General features: G+C 43.2%; 1 protein-coding gene across 1 annotated transcript in view; it reads left to right on the top strand.

Annotated features, from left to right (window-relative positions):
• The window catches only part of LOC135568540 (uncharacterized), a 61,160-nt gene extending 48,436 nt beyond the window's left edge, over positions 1–12,724 (top strand). Inside the window, exons 12-16 of the mRNA XM_065015336.1 lie at positions 7,708–9,521; positions 9,810–9,983; positions 11,148–11,321; positions 11,753–11,799; positions 12,179–12,724. Of these exons, the coding sequence (XP_064871408.1) occupies positions 7,708–9,521; positions 9,810–9,983; positions 11,148–11,321; positions 11,753–11,799; positions 12,179–12,711 (2,742 nt within the window). The 3' untranslated portion in view covers positions 12,712–12,724. The remainder of the gene's footprint in view (positions 1–7,707; positions 9,522–9,809; positions 9,984–11,147; positions 11,322–11,752; positions 11,800–12,178) is intronic.
• Positions 12,725–14,294: the final 1,570 nt, after the last annotated feature.

Raw genomic sequence — 14,294 nt, 5'->3', positions numbered from 1 at the left:
CTTTAGTGTTTAACCCTCCTTCTTCACTAGATGGACAGTAACTTTAGTGTTTAACCCCTCCTCTCTTCACTAGATGGACGGTAACTTTAGTGTTTAACCCCTCCTCTCTTCACTAGATGGACGGTAACTTTAGTGTTTAACCCCTCCTCTCTTCACTAGATGGACGGTAACTTTAGTGTTTAACCCCTCCTCTCTTCACTAGATGGACTTTAGTGTTTAACCCCTCCTCTCTTCACTAGATGGACGGTAACTTTAGTGTTTAACCCCTCCTCTCTTCACTAGATGGACGGTAACTTTAGTGTATAACCCCTCCTCTCTTCACTAGATGGACGGTAACTTTAGTGTATAACCCCTCCTCTCTTCACTAGATGGACGATAACTTTAGTGTTTAACCCCTCCTCTCTTCACTAGATGGACGGTAACTTTAGTGTTTAACCCCTCCTCTCTTCACTAGATGGACGGTAACTTTAGTGTTTAACCCCTCCTCTCTTCACTAGATGGACGGTAACTTTAGTGTTTAACCCCTCCTCTCTTCACTAGATGGACGGTAACTTTAGTGTTTAACCCCTCCTCTATTCACTAGATGGACGGTAACTTTAGTGTTTAACCCCTCCTCTCTTCACTAGATGGACAGTAACTTTAGTGTTTAACCCCTCCTCTCTTCACTAGATGGACGGTAACTTTAGTGTTTAACCCTCCTCTCTTCACTAGATGGACGGTAACTTTAGTGTTTAACCCCTCCTCTCTTCACTAGATGGACAGTAACTTTAGTGTTTAACCCCTCCTCTCTTCACTAGATGGACGGTAACTTTAGTGTTTAACCCCTCCTCTCTTCACTAGATGGACAGTAACTTTAGTGTTTAACCCTCCTCTCTTCACTAGATGGACGGTAACTTTAGTGTTTAACCCCTCCTCTCTTCACTAGATGGACGGTAACTTTAGTGTTTAACCCTCCTCTCTTCACTAGATGGACGGTAACTTTAGTGTTTAACCCCTCCTCTCTTCACTAGATGGACGGTAACTTTAGTGTTTAACCCCTCCTCTATTCACTAGATGGACGGTAACTTTAGTGTTTAACCCCTCCTCTCTTCACTAGATGGACAGTAACTTTAGTGTTTAACCCCTCCTCTCTTCACTAGATGGACGGTAACTTTAGTGTTTAACCCCTCCTCTCTTCACTAGATGGACGGTAACTTTAGTGTTTAACCCCTCCTCTCTTCACTAGATGGACAGTAACTTTAGTGTTTAACCCTCCTCTCTTCACTAGATGGACGGTAACTTTAGTGTTTAACCCCTCCTCTCTTCACTAGATGGACAGTAACTTTAGTGTTTAACCCCTCCTCTCTTCACTAGATGGACGGTAACTTTAGTGTTTAACCCTCCTCTCTTCACTAGATGGACGGTAACTTTAGTGTTTAACCCTCCTCTCTTCACTAGATGGACAGTAACTTTAGTGTTTAACCCCTCCTCTCTTCACTAGATGGTAACTTTAGTGTTTAACCCCTCCTCTCTTCACTAGATGGACAGTAACTTTAGTGTTTAACCCCTCCTCTCTTCACTAGATGGACGGTAACTTTAGTGTTTAACCCCTCCTCTCTTCACTAGATGGACGGTAACTTTAGTGTTTAACCCTCCTCTCTTCACTAGATGGACGGTAACTTTAGTGTTTAACCCCTCCTCTCTTCACTAGATGGACGGTAACTTTAGTGTTTAACCCCTCCTCTCTTCACTAGATGGACGGTAACTTTAGTGTTTAACCCCTCCTCTCTTCACTAGATGGACGGTAACTTTAGTGTTTAACCCCTCCTCTCTTCACTAGATGGACAGTAACTTTAGTGTTTAACCCCTCCTCTCTTCACTAGATGGACAGTAACTTTAGTGTTTAACCCCTCCTCTCTTCACTAGATGGACGGTAACTTTAGTGTTTAACCCCTCCTCTCTTCACTAGATGGACGGTAACTTTAGTGTTTAACCCCTCCTCTCTTCACTAGATGGACGGTAACTTTAGTGTTTAACCCTCCTCCCTTCACTAGATGGACGGTAACTTTAGTGATTAACCCCTCCTCTCTTCACTAGATGGACGGTAACTTTAGTGTTTAACCCCTCCTCTCTTCACTAGATGGACGGTAACTTTAGTGTTTAACCCCTCCTCTCTTCACTAGATGGAAGGTAGCTTTAGTGTTTAACCCCTCCTCTCTTCGCTAGATGGACGGTAACTTTAGTGTTTAACCCCTCCTCTCCTCACTAGATGGACGGTAACTTTAGTGTTTAACCCCTCCTCTCTTCACTAGATGGACGGTAAACTTTAGTGTTTAACCCCTCCTGTCTTCACTAGATGGACGGTAACTTTAGTGTTTAACCCCTCTCTGTCCAAGGACCAAACTTTTGAATATTATTTTCAGTGCGCCTCAAGTAGGCTGGAAACATGACATTTACAACACCGTTTTTTTCTGATAACTAGTTAATTGCATCTGCCATGGAGCCCAGTTTCATAATATTACGTTATGTTATATAGTAATTTAGGTCATTCTTCTTCCTGCCAGCTCCTATTAGTTCTATTGAGCTCCGTGGAATCAACTCACCTTCTGAACGTTCTATTCCCAGCTCATTGTTCTGCGTCACAATGGCAGCTTCACTATTGTATCAATGACACCTGCCGGCAATAAGCTTGAACTCTGACGTCAGGTTACTTATTATTAACAGGGTTACAGCTGCTTGGTGAACGTGATCACTGTTCGCCTGGATACACGTTGTGGTGACCCACAGTGCTAAACCTTAAACCTTTGCTGGTCATGGTTAACCATATTTGTTTTCAGAAAAAAGTATACCACCTTACTAAAACGTATGTCCCTGTCCTCTTTTTCAAGACGTGGCCGATTTAAACAGCCAGAAGACATAACACTTTTTTTTGACTACTTGTTGTTTCTAAATGGCTGCTGGGTAATTTGATAAGCATCGAAATGTTCGTTCGTAGACATCGGATTGAGTGAAAGCTGCGCAGTTTCACTGAGTTAGAAAACAAATGGACAGGTGTAGCTCACTGATTGGTAGATCTGACGCAGTTGCTACTTCAGATTATGAGCCTAGCAGGTGTTGTGAATGAGTTCTGTAGTTCCCACAGAAGGCCACAGGGAGGAGCAAGAGAGCTATAAACCCATACTGTTTTTTACCTTAAAATCCCTGAACCTAACAATCAATCAAATGTATTTATAAAGCCCTTTTTACATCAGCATCTAACCCTACGTATTACCTATTTTAGCATTAACCTTAACCCTAATTATTTTAGAAACTGTTTTAGTAATAATATTATGTTAGTAAATACCATTATAGTACTAAATAGCATTTTGATTATTTTGTTAATCAAAACCTGTCTCAGCATCTTGCTGTTTTTGTTTTGTTATTTTATTATATTTATTATTTCAAGGCAGAAAACTTGATCAACAAGCCACGTGTTTTATTTTTCAAATGTGGTTTGAACTGGGTGACCTGGAAACCTCTATGTGAAAGTCTAGCAATTGGCGTGTGATAGATGGGGCAGGTTAGAGATCTAAGGAATTAATGAGAAAAATACACTTTATTTCTCAGCTGCCCCACCAATGTCTGCACATGAATTAATAACTTTTAATTGCAAAATTTCCAATAGATGGCAGCATATGACTATGAAGCATCAGTTATAGTCTAAAAGCAGCAATATGATGGACATAAAATAGCAGCAACCACAGTCTATATGTCCCATGCTTTTCTAAAATGGTCTCATGACTTTAGTTAGCTGTATATCTCCTATTAGGGCTGTGTTGCTTTTGAGAGAGAAAAAAAGTGACTAGAGCAGGTATTGAATCCCAGGTAAATAATCACTAGTCAAAACCTCAACCTTAGTATACATGCATTTGTAAGTCGCTCTGGATAAGAGCGTCTGCTAAATGACTTAAATGTAAATGTAATAAAAATCACCTTAATATCTGATATTGTTTATAAACAACCTCAGAATAGAAAAGACAGAGTGGGACTTCCAGCCCGTCAGTAAATTACAGCATGCAACCCTAGCACTTAGCACATTTTCCACCGGGATTCGAACCAGCCACCTTTAGGCCACAGGTCCAACTCCTTAGCCACTGGGTGAAAACCTGAGTTAATCTTGGGGAATTAGCATGAGTTAATCTGCCAAAATGAAGACAAAATGCTATACATGGCATCACTTGTTATTCATAATTATTAGACATAAATCATTGCCAAAAGCACAAGACATACTGTTATATGTAGGTCTATATTAGTAATGGATTGATCATATCAAATATCAAAACATTATCTTTATCTGCTCCAAAGCAATTACATGTGGAGCAGGAACCACTGACTCACTGCATTATTCTATAGTATTATCAAGACACCTACTGTTAACTCTTAACTACTCAGGACAGCTCACGAGGTGTCCTAAATATCTGCTGACCTGGTGGGACTAGAGACTTCATGAATAGTTACCCACCCACTTATAAGTGTAAACTGTCTTTATTCTCAGCACTTATATGACCAATTTTCTACTCTGAGACACTGTGTGAACATGGTCCCAGATCTCAACATATTGTTATAAAACAACATAGAATGTTTGTTTTACATAATAATAAAAAATGAATATTACTAATGTAACCCACTGTAGAGACTGGGTTCAGTTGATTGTGTTGCACTGCTCATGTCCGCGTTCTGGAACTGTCCGCGTCCCCGCACAGAACTGTCCGCGTCCCCGTACAGAACTGTCCGCGTCCCCGAACAGAACTGTCCGCGTCCCCGTACAGAACTGTCCTCGTCCCCGTACAGAACTGTCCTCGTCCCCGTACAGAACTGTCCGCCTCCCCGTACAGAACTGTCCTCGTCCCCGTACAGAACTGTCCTCGTCCCCGTACAGAACTGTCCTCGTCCCCGTACAGAACTGTCCGCCTCCCCGTACAGAACTGTCCACCTCCCCGTACAGAACTGTCCTCGTCCCCGTACAGAACTGTCCTCGTCCCCGTACAGAACTGTCCGCCTCCCCGTACAGAACTGTCCGCGTCCCCGTACAGAACTGTCCTCGTCCCCGTACAGAACTGTCCACGTCCCCGTACAGAACTGTCCGCCTCCCCGTACAGAACTGTCCGCGTCCCCGTACAGAACTGTCCTCGTCCCCGTACAGAACTGTCCACGTCACCGTACAGAACTGTCCGTGTCCCCGTACAGAACTGTCCGTGTCCCCGTACAGAACTGTCCTCGTCCCCGTACAGAACTGTCCTCGTCCCCGTACAGAACTGTCCGCCTCCCCGTACAGAACTGTCCGCGTCCCCGTACAGAACTGTCCTCGTCCCCGTACAGAACTGTCCGCGTCCCCGTACAGAACTGTCCCCGCACAGAACTGTCCCCGTACAGAACCGTCCGCGTCCACGTTCGGTTTGGCACCAAGCATATTGTCTGGTTACGCGCAGAGTGGACTGAGGTGATCTTGGGGAACAACTACGGAGTTTGTTACAGAGTTGAGACACCGAAGTTTACTGTTCAATTTTCTTTTTTCTTTACGGTCAGGGACAGTGTGAGTGTAGCCAGATCCTTTTCACTCTCTATCCTTGTTTCATTTTGTGGTTCACCGGATTCATCATCGAGATGAGGAACAGAAACGACCTGCTAGCTAGCCAAGCTAGTCGGTACAGCTCGGTAAGCTAGCTAGCTACTCTACCAGCAGCATCCTAGTTATCCTAGCTAGTCGGTACAGCTCGGTAAGCTAGCTAGCTACTCTACCAGCAGCATCCTAGTTATCCTAGCTAGTCGGTACAGCTCGGTAAGATAGCTAGCTACTCTACCAGCAGCATCCTAGTTATCCTAGCTAGTCGGTACAGCTCGGTAATCTAGCTAGCTACTCTACCAGCAGCATCCTAGTTACCATAGCTACCACTACATCATCACCGGCTGTCTGCATTTCTTGTGGACCGATGGAGCTCCCCGGTTGTTTCTTCCACCTGTTAAATCCCGGTGAGGCTTCTCCCTCTCGTTGACGGATGCTGGCTACCTCTGTCCGGTTCTCCTCTCTTCACTAGATGGATGGTAACTTTAGTTTTTAACCCCTCTGTGTCCAAGGACTGAACTTTTGAATATTATTTTCAGGGCGCCTCAATAGCAGGTATTGAACACCGGGTAAATAATCACTAGTCAGAACCTCAACCTCAGTATACATTCATTATAAAAAATCATCTTAATATCTGATATTGTGAGTAAACAACCTCGAGAGTGCGTCTTCCAGCCCTCCAATAAATTACATCATTCAACCCTCCCGGTTAGTAAATTTACCTCAATATGCCCCCGGAGAAGGCAGAGTAACGACACCAGCCTTTTAGTGGGGCTGACAGACTGACTACAACGCTCGCGTCGATAAATTCATTTCGTTATTAAAAATGACTGCTCGCGCGCGTTAACGTCTGGAAGTCAGTTCTATTTGTGAAACTCTTCTTATGTTTCCCCATCTGAGCTCAGAGTAGATGAGAGATGTAATGTTTGTCTCTGTTGTGTTGAAGACCAATCAAGCAGGAGAGACCAGCCTCCCCTTTTCCCAGCTGTGTGTCCATGAAGAGTGACTGGTCTATGAGTCAACCGATACAGTTTAGAGAGGGAGACTTTTCTACTGAACAAAGGTAGGAAGAACTCATGGGTCCTGGTCAGTGAGATAAACAACACTGTCTCTAGTCATTTCTCCTCCCATTTTCCCATTTATTGTTGTTGTTTTCATAATCCATAGGCTAATCCTTTTGTCCATTTTCATAGTCCTAAAACAATATTAAACAAACACAACATTCCCTCCGTGTGTGTGTGTGTGTGTGTGTGTGTGTGTGTGTGTGTGTGCACTCCCTGGATGAGGAGATGTAATCTCATGTTTTGTCCACAGAAACCAACAGGAGAGATCAGAGTCAGAGATTCTCAGTGGTCAGTCTTCCCAGAGTCATCAAACAGACCTGGCCTCCATATTCAGTGTATGTGGTCCTGTTATGTACATTTGTATCTATTTACCTCAAGTAAAGTTGATCTGTAAAGTTGATCTGTCAATCATTCATTAATGTGTTGATGAGAAAGCATTTCTTCTATTGCTTAACTTATTTACTTTATTTATTTCAGTTGCTTGAAGAGAAAATGATGACATTTGTGAAGAACGAGCTGAAGATGTTCAAGAGGATTCTTAGTCCAGAACTCCCACAAGGCTTTGAGAGTCAGAAGCAGGATAAGGAAGTGGGGGACCCTGAAGATGAGCAGCAGGAGAGCAGTGCCAGAGAGGGGGCTCTGAAGATCACACTGCACATCCTGAGGAAAATGAACCAGAAGGAGCTTGCTGACACACTGGAGAAATGTAAGATCTGTCTGCCTCATGTTGAATGGTGTTTTATAACATTTAAAAGCTGTAGCTAAAGTACAGCTAAAGTAGCTGTGTAACTCAATGATATTGTAGCAGCCTTAACACAACACCTAGTGACCTCATCAAGTAGCAGCAGGGATGTGTTGTGGTGATTCATTTAGAGAGAGAGAACATTAATAATACCATCAATAATACCAATAATAATATAATCAGTCACACCAGTCTGTAATGCATTATGAAAACATTTACACATTTATACAGTCAGTTAAGAGAATAAATTATTATAATGTAAAACTTTATAACAGTCCTACAATACTGTAGACATTAAAACAGACGTAATATTAATATCCTCTGTGTTATTTCTTCATTCAGATGAGCTTGCTGTGATTTGCCAACGTGAACTCAAATCTAATCTAAAGAAGAAGTTTCAATGTGTATTTGAGGGGATCGCTAAACAAGGAAACCCAACACTTCTCACTAAGATCTACACAGAGCTCTACATCACAGAGGGTGGAACAGGAGAGGTCAATAATGAACATGAGCTGAGACAGATTGAGACAACAACCAGGAAACAAGCAAGACCAGAGACTGCAATCAAATGTAACGACATCTTCACACCCTTAACTGGACAAGACAAACCTATCAGAACTGTGCTGACAAAGGGAGTCGCTGGCATTGGAAAAACAGTCTCTGTGCAGAAGTTCATTCTGGACTGGGCTGAAGGAAAAGCAAATCAGGATGTCCAATTTGTATTTTCATTCCCTTTTCGGGAGCTGAATTTGATGAAAGAGGACAAACACACTTTCATTGAACTTCTTAATCACTTCTCAATGGAAACCAAACAATCAATAATCTCCAACTATGACAAGTACAAAGTTCTGTTCATCTTTGATGGTCTGGATGAGTGCCGACTGCCCCTAGACTTCCAGAAGAACAAGATCTGTTGGGACGTCACAGAGTCAACCTCAGTGGATGTTCTGCTGACAAATCTCATCAAGGGAAATCTGCTTCCCTCTGCTCTCCTCTGGATAACTACCCGACCTGCAGCAGCCAATAAGATCCCTTCAGGGTGTGTTGACCAGGTGACAGAGGTACGAGGGTTCAATGACCCACAGAAGGAGGAGTACTTCAGGAAGAGATTCAGTGATGAGGACCTGGCCAGCAGAATCATCTCACACATAAAGACATCAAGGAGCCTCCACATCATGTGCCACATTCCAGTCTTCTGTTGGATTTCTGCTATAGTCCTTGAACACATGCTGAAACATAAGAGAGAAGAGATGCCCAAGACCCTGACTGAGATGTACACATACCTTGTGGTGTTTCATACTAGACAGAAGAATGAGAAGTATCTTGGGAAAGAAGAGACAGGTCCACACTGGAATAAAGAGAGCATTCTGTCACTGGGAAAACTGGCTTTTCAACAGCTTGTGAATGGCAATCTGATTTTCTATGAAGAAGACCTGAAGGAGGCTGGCATTGATGTCAATGAAGCCTCAGTGTACTCAGGATTGTGCACACAGCTCTTTAAAGAGGAATGTGGGCTGTACCAGGACAAGGTGTACTGCTTTGTTCATCTGAGCATTCAGGAGTTTCTGGCTGCTGTATATGTGTTCCTCTCATTCATCAACAACAATGAGAATCTAATGGACAAACCTCAAACAACGTCCAGGATATTTTCTGTGAAGAAAAGACACAAGCCTAAATTTACTGTCTACAAGAGTGCTGTGGATAAAGCCTTACAAAGTGAGACAGGAAACCTGGACCTTTTCCTCCGCTTCCTTCTGGGCCTCTCACTGGAGTCCAATCAGAAGCACTTACGAGGTCTACTGACAAAGACAAGAAGCAGCTCACAGAGCCATGAAGAAACAGTCAAGTACATCAAGGAGAAGATCAGGGAGAATCCCTCTCCAGAGAGGAGCATCAATCTGTTCCACTGTCTGAATGAACTGAATGACCATTCTCTAGTGGAGGAGATCCAAAGATACCTGAGATCAGGAAGTCTCTCAAAACCCAACCTGTCACCTGCACAGTGGTCAGCTCTGGTCTTTGTGTTGCTGACTTCAGAAAAGGAGCTGGATGTGTTTGACCTGAAGAAATACTCCAGATCAGAGGAAGGTCTTCTGAGGCTGCTGCCAGTGGTCAAAGCCTCCAGAGATGTTCTGTGAGTAAATAAAATGACATATAAGAACTCATCATCAGGAAGAAATATTCAGTTTAGAGAACAATATGTATTATAATATGTAAATAATATTATATTGAAAAATATATTGAATAAAATGTATATATTTTCACATTAGTATAACATTATGACCATACAAATCTTGGAGACGGATGATGAATATATATGTTCATTGAGAGAATAAACCAAAATGCATCTACCATTGTCCTTCTACACTACTGGTGTTAAATTAACAGTGTGTTTGTGAAGTCATGATGATCTCTTTGTCAGGCTGTCAGGCTGTGGAGTCACAGAGGAAGGCTGTGCTTCTCTGGTCTCAGCTCTGAGGTCAAACCCCTCACACCTGAGAGAGCTGGATCTGAGTAACAATGACCTGAAGGATTCAGGAGTGAAGCTGCTCTCTGCTGGACTGGGGAATCCCCACTGTAAACTGGAGACTCTGAGGTCAGTATTCCTGTAGTTGGTCAACAAGTGATAACTGTTCACCAGATCCACATGTGTTTACCAGACACACACAGTCCACACCATATGTGTTTGGACAGTGAAGCTTACAGTTTTAAATGTGGTGCTTTGCTCCAGCATTTTGGATTTGAGATATAATGTTTCATATTAGGTGACAGGAAAGAATGTCACCTTTTATTTGAGGGTATTTTCATACAATGTTACATAAAGTGCTTTCCTTTCTTAACAGTATCTTGTTCTCCCATTTGATATTATGTTTCAGGTTGATGGTGAGAGGTTAGCATGTTTTGTTGTAGCCTCTGTTATTGGTAATGGTGAGAGGTTAGTATGTTTTGTTGTATTCTCTGTTATTGGTAATGGTGAGAGGTTAGCATGTTTTGTTGTAGTCTCTGTTATTGGTAATGGTGAGAGGTTAGCATGTTTTGTTGTAGCCTCTGTTATTGGTAATGTTGAGAGGTTAGTATGTTTTGTTGTAGCCTCTGTTATTGGTAATGGTGAGAGGTTAGTATGTTTTGTTGTAGTCTCTGTTATTGGTAATGGTGAGAGGTTAGTATGTGTTGTAGTCTCTGTTATTGGTCATGGTGAGAGGTTAGCATGTTTTGTTGTAGTCTCTGTTATTGGTAATGGTGAGAGGTTAGCATGTTTTGTTGTAGCCTCTGTAACTTTCTCACTCATTATTATTCATGATTCATTCATCATCTTTCTCAATCATGGCATCATCACAGTCTTGAAGTCCAAATACTAAACTTTTGATAATAGTATAAGTGAATTTGTCAGAATACCTATGACTTCTTCAAATGGGGAAACTAGATTCACTTCTAAACAGAGAAACAAATATGTATGAAAATAATTTCAAATTAATGGTGACATTAATTCATATTTTTTTTTTTTTTCTATCTGGTCTGAACAGTCTGCAGTTTGGACCACTTGATGGCAGAACGACATTTGAGCTCAAATCCAAAATGCTGAATAATAATTCATTGATTTTCACATTAGTTTAACAATATGACCATACAATTCTAGGAGACGGAAGATGAATCTTTATGTTCTTTGAGAGAATAAACCAAATGCATCTACCATTGTCCTTCTACACTACTGGTGTTAAATTAACAGTGTGTTTGTGAAGTCATGATGATCTCTTTGCAGGCTGTCAGGCTGTGGAGTCACAGAGGAAGGCTGTGCTTCTCTGGTCTCAGCTCTGAGATCAAACCCCTCACACCTGAGAGAGCTGGACCTGAGCTACAATCACCCAGGAGACTCAGGAGTCAGACTGCTCTCTGCTGGACTGGAGGATCCACACTGCAGACTGGAGAAACTCAAGTATGTAGAGGGTTTATGTCAATGTTCATATCAGACATGTTGATTTATCAGGCTAGTTAAGACAAACATTCTGAACACCACTTGGACAAAGATATATGATGACTGTGAGTCCAGTGTGTCCAGTGTGTGTGTGTTTGTGTGTGTCCACTCTCTGTGTGTGTGTGTGCGTGTGCGTGTGTGTGTGTGTGTGTTCACAAAGACACACACACTGGACACAGACATAGGACACACAAACAGAATGTGCGCTGGACATACATTCTTACCAATTCTTGACTGTGTGTGTGTGTGTGTGTGTGTGTGTGTGTGTGTGTGTGTGTGTGTGTGTGTGTGTGTGTGTGTGTGTGTGTGTGTGTGTGTGTGTGTGTGTGTGTGTGTGTGTGAGTTCAGGTGTATCCCTCAATGACTGTCTGTTCTTCTGCTTACCGCTACAGTGTGGAACATGGTGGAGAGAACAGAATGAAACCTGGACTTAGAAAATGTGAGTGTTGACTGCTGTGAAGAATATGACTAAGAATAAGTCTTATTTCAAGTTATGTCAAAGTCAAAGACCCCCATCATTACTTACTTGGTCATATTAAATATCAGCTGTAGTTCTACAGAAGCAGAAATCAGGGACACCAAAGTTTACAAAGAGTTGATTTGACAATGTGTGTGTGTGTGTGTGTAATTAATGGGAATAAGTGTGTTTTATATTACCATACAGTATAACATATGATCATTCAACAAGTCTCAAGTTACCTTAACGTCTCCTTTTGATACCTAGAAACATCTACATTAAATGAATTAGTGAAAAGTGAGTTAACATTCTAATGTGAATGATGATGATTTCTAATATTGTGTCTGGTTTCATCCATCAGATGTCTGTGATCTCACACTGGACCTAAACACAGTAGACAGATGCCTCTCTCTGTCTGAGGGGAACAGAAAGGTGACATGTAGGAGAGAGAAGCAGACGTATCCTGATCACCCAGAGAGATTTGAGGACTATAGACAGGTGCTGTGTAGAGAGGGTCTGACTGGGCGCTGTTACTGGGAGGTAGAGAGGAGTGGGAGAAGGGCTGATATAGGAGTGACATATAAAGGAATCAGCAGGAGAGGAAGGGGTAGGGACTGTTGTCTTGGATACATTGACAAGTCCTGGTGTCTGTACTGCGATGACAACAGATATACTGCCAGTCACAATAATTATCCCACTACCATAGACGTCCCCTCCTCCAGCTCCCACAGAGTAGGAGTGTATCTGGACTGGTCAGCCGGCACTCTGTCCTTCTATAGAGCCTCCTCTGACACACTGACCCACCTGATCACATTCACCTCCACATTCACTGAGCCCCTCTATCCAGGGTTTAGGGTTTGGGATGAAGGCGACTCAGTGTCCCTCTGTCAGTGATACACACACACACACACACACACACACACACACACACACACACACACACACACTGGGCAAATACACACACACACTGGACAAAGACACACACACTGGACAATTACACACACACACACACACTGGGCAAAGACACACACACACTGGACAAAGACACACACACTGGACAATTACACACACACACACACACTGGGCAAAGACACACACACACTGGACAAACACACACACACTGGACAAACACACACACACTGAACAAACACACACACACACTGGACAAACACACACACACACTGGACGAAGACACACACAAACACACTGGGCAAAGACACGCACACTGGACAAACACACACACATACACACACACACACACACACACACACACACACACACACACACTGGGCAAATACACACACACACTGGACAATTACACACACACACACACACTGGGCAAAGACACACACACACTGGACAAAGACACACACACTGGACAATTACACACACACACACACACTGGGCAAAGACACACACACACTGGACAAACACACACACACTGGACAAACACACACACACTGAACAAACACACACACACACTGGACAAACACACACACACACTGGACGAAGACACACACAAACACACTGGGCAAAGACACGCACACTGGACAAACACACACACATACACACACACACACACACACACACACACACACACACACACACACACTGGGCAAATACACACACACACTGGACAAAGACACACACACTGGACAATTACACACACACACACACACACTGGGCAAAGACACACACACACTGGGCAAAGACACACACACACTGGACAAACACACACACACTGGACAAACACACACACACACTGGACGAAGACACACACAAACACACTGGGCAAAGACACGCACACTGGACAAACACACACACACACACACACTGGACAAACACACACACACACACACTGGACAAACACACACTGGACAACACACACACCTGCTGGACACACACTTGACACACACACACACTCACACTGGACACACACACACACACATGCTGGACCCACACACTAGATACACACACACACTGGACACACACACACACACTGGACTCACAGACACACGCTGGACACACACACACACACACACACACTAGATACACACACACACTGGACGCACACACACACACACACTCACACTGGACACACACACACACAAACTGGACACACACACTGGTTACACACACACACACTGGACACACACACACACACTGGACGCACACACACACACTCACACTGGACACATACACACACACACAAACTGGACACACACACTGGTTACACACACACACACTGGACACACACACACACACACACACTGGACTCACAGACACACACTGGACACACACACACACACACACAAACACACACTGGACTCAGATACACACTGGACACACACACACACACAGACACACGCTGGACTCAGACACACACTGGACACACACACACCTGCTGGACACACACACTGGTTACACACACACACACTGGACACACACACACACACACACACTGGACTCACAGACAC

The sequence above is a fragment of the Oncorhynchus nerka genome, unplaced genomic scaffold, assembly GCF_034236695.1.
Source record: "Oncorhynchus nerka isolate Pitt River unplaced genomic scaffold, Oner_Uvic_2.0 unplaced_scaffold_1503, whole genome shotgun sequence".
Taxonomy (NCBI): domain Eukaryota; kingdom Metazoa; phylum Chordata; class Actinopteri; order Salmoniformes; family Salmonidae; genus Oncorhynchus; species Oncorhynchus nerka.
This window is presented reverse-complemented; position numbering and strand designations above follow the sequence as displayed.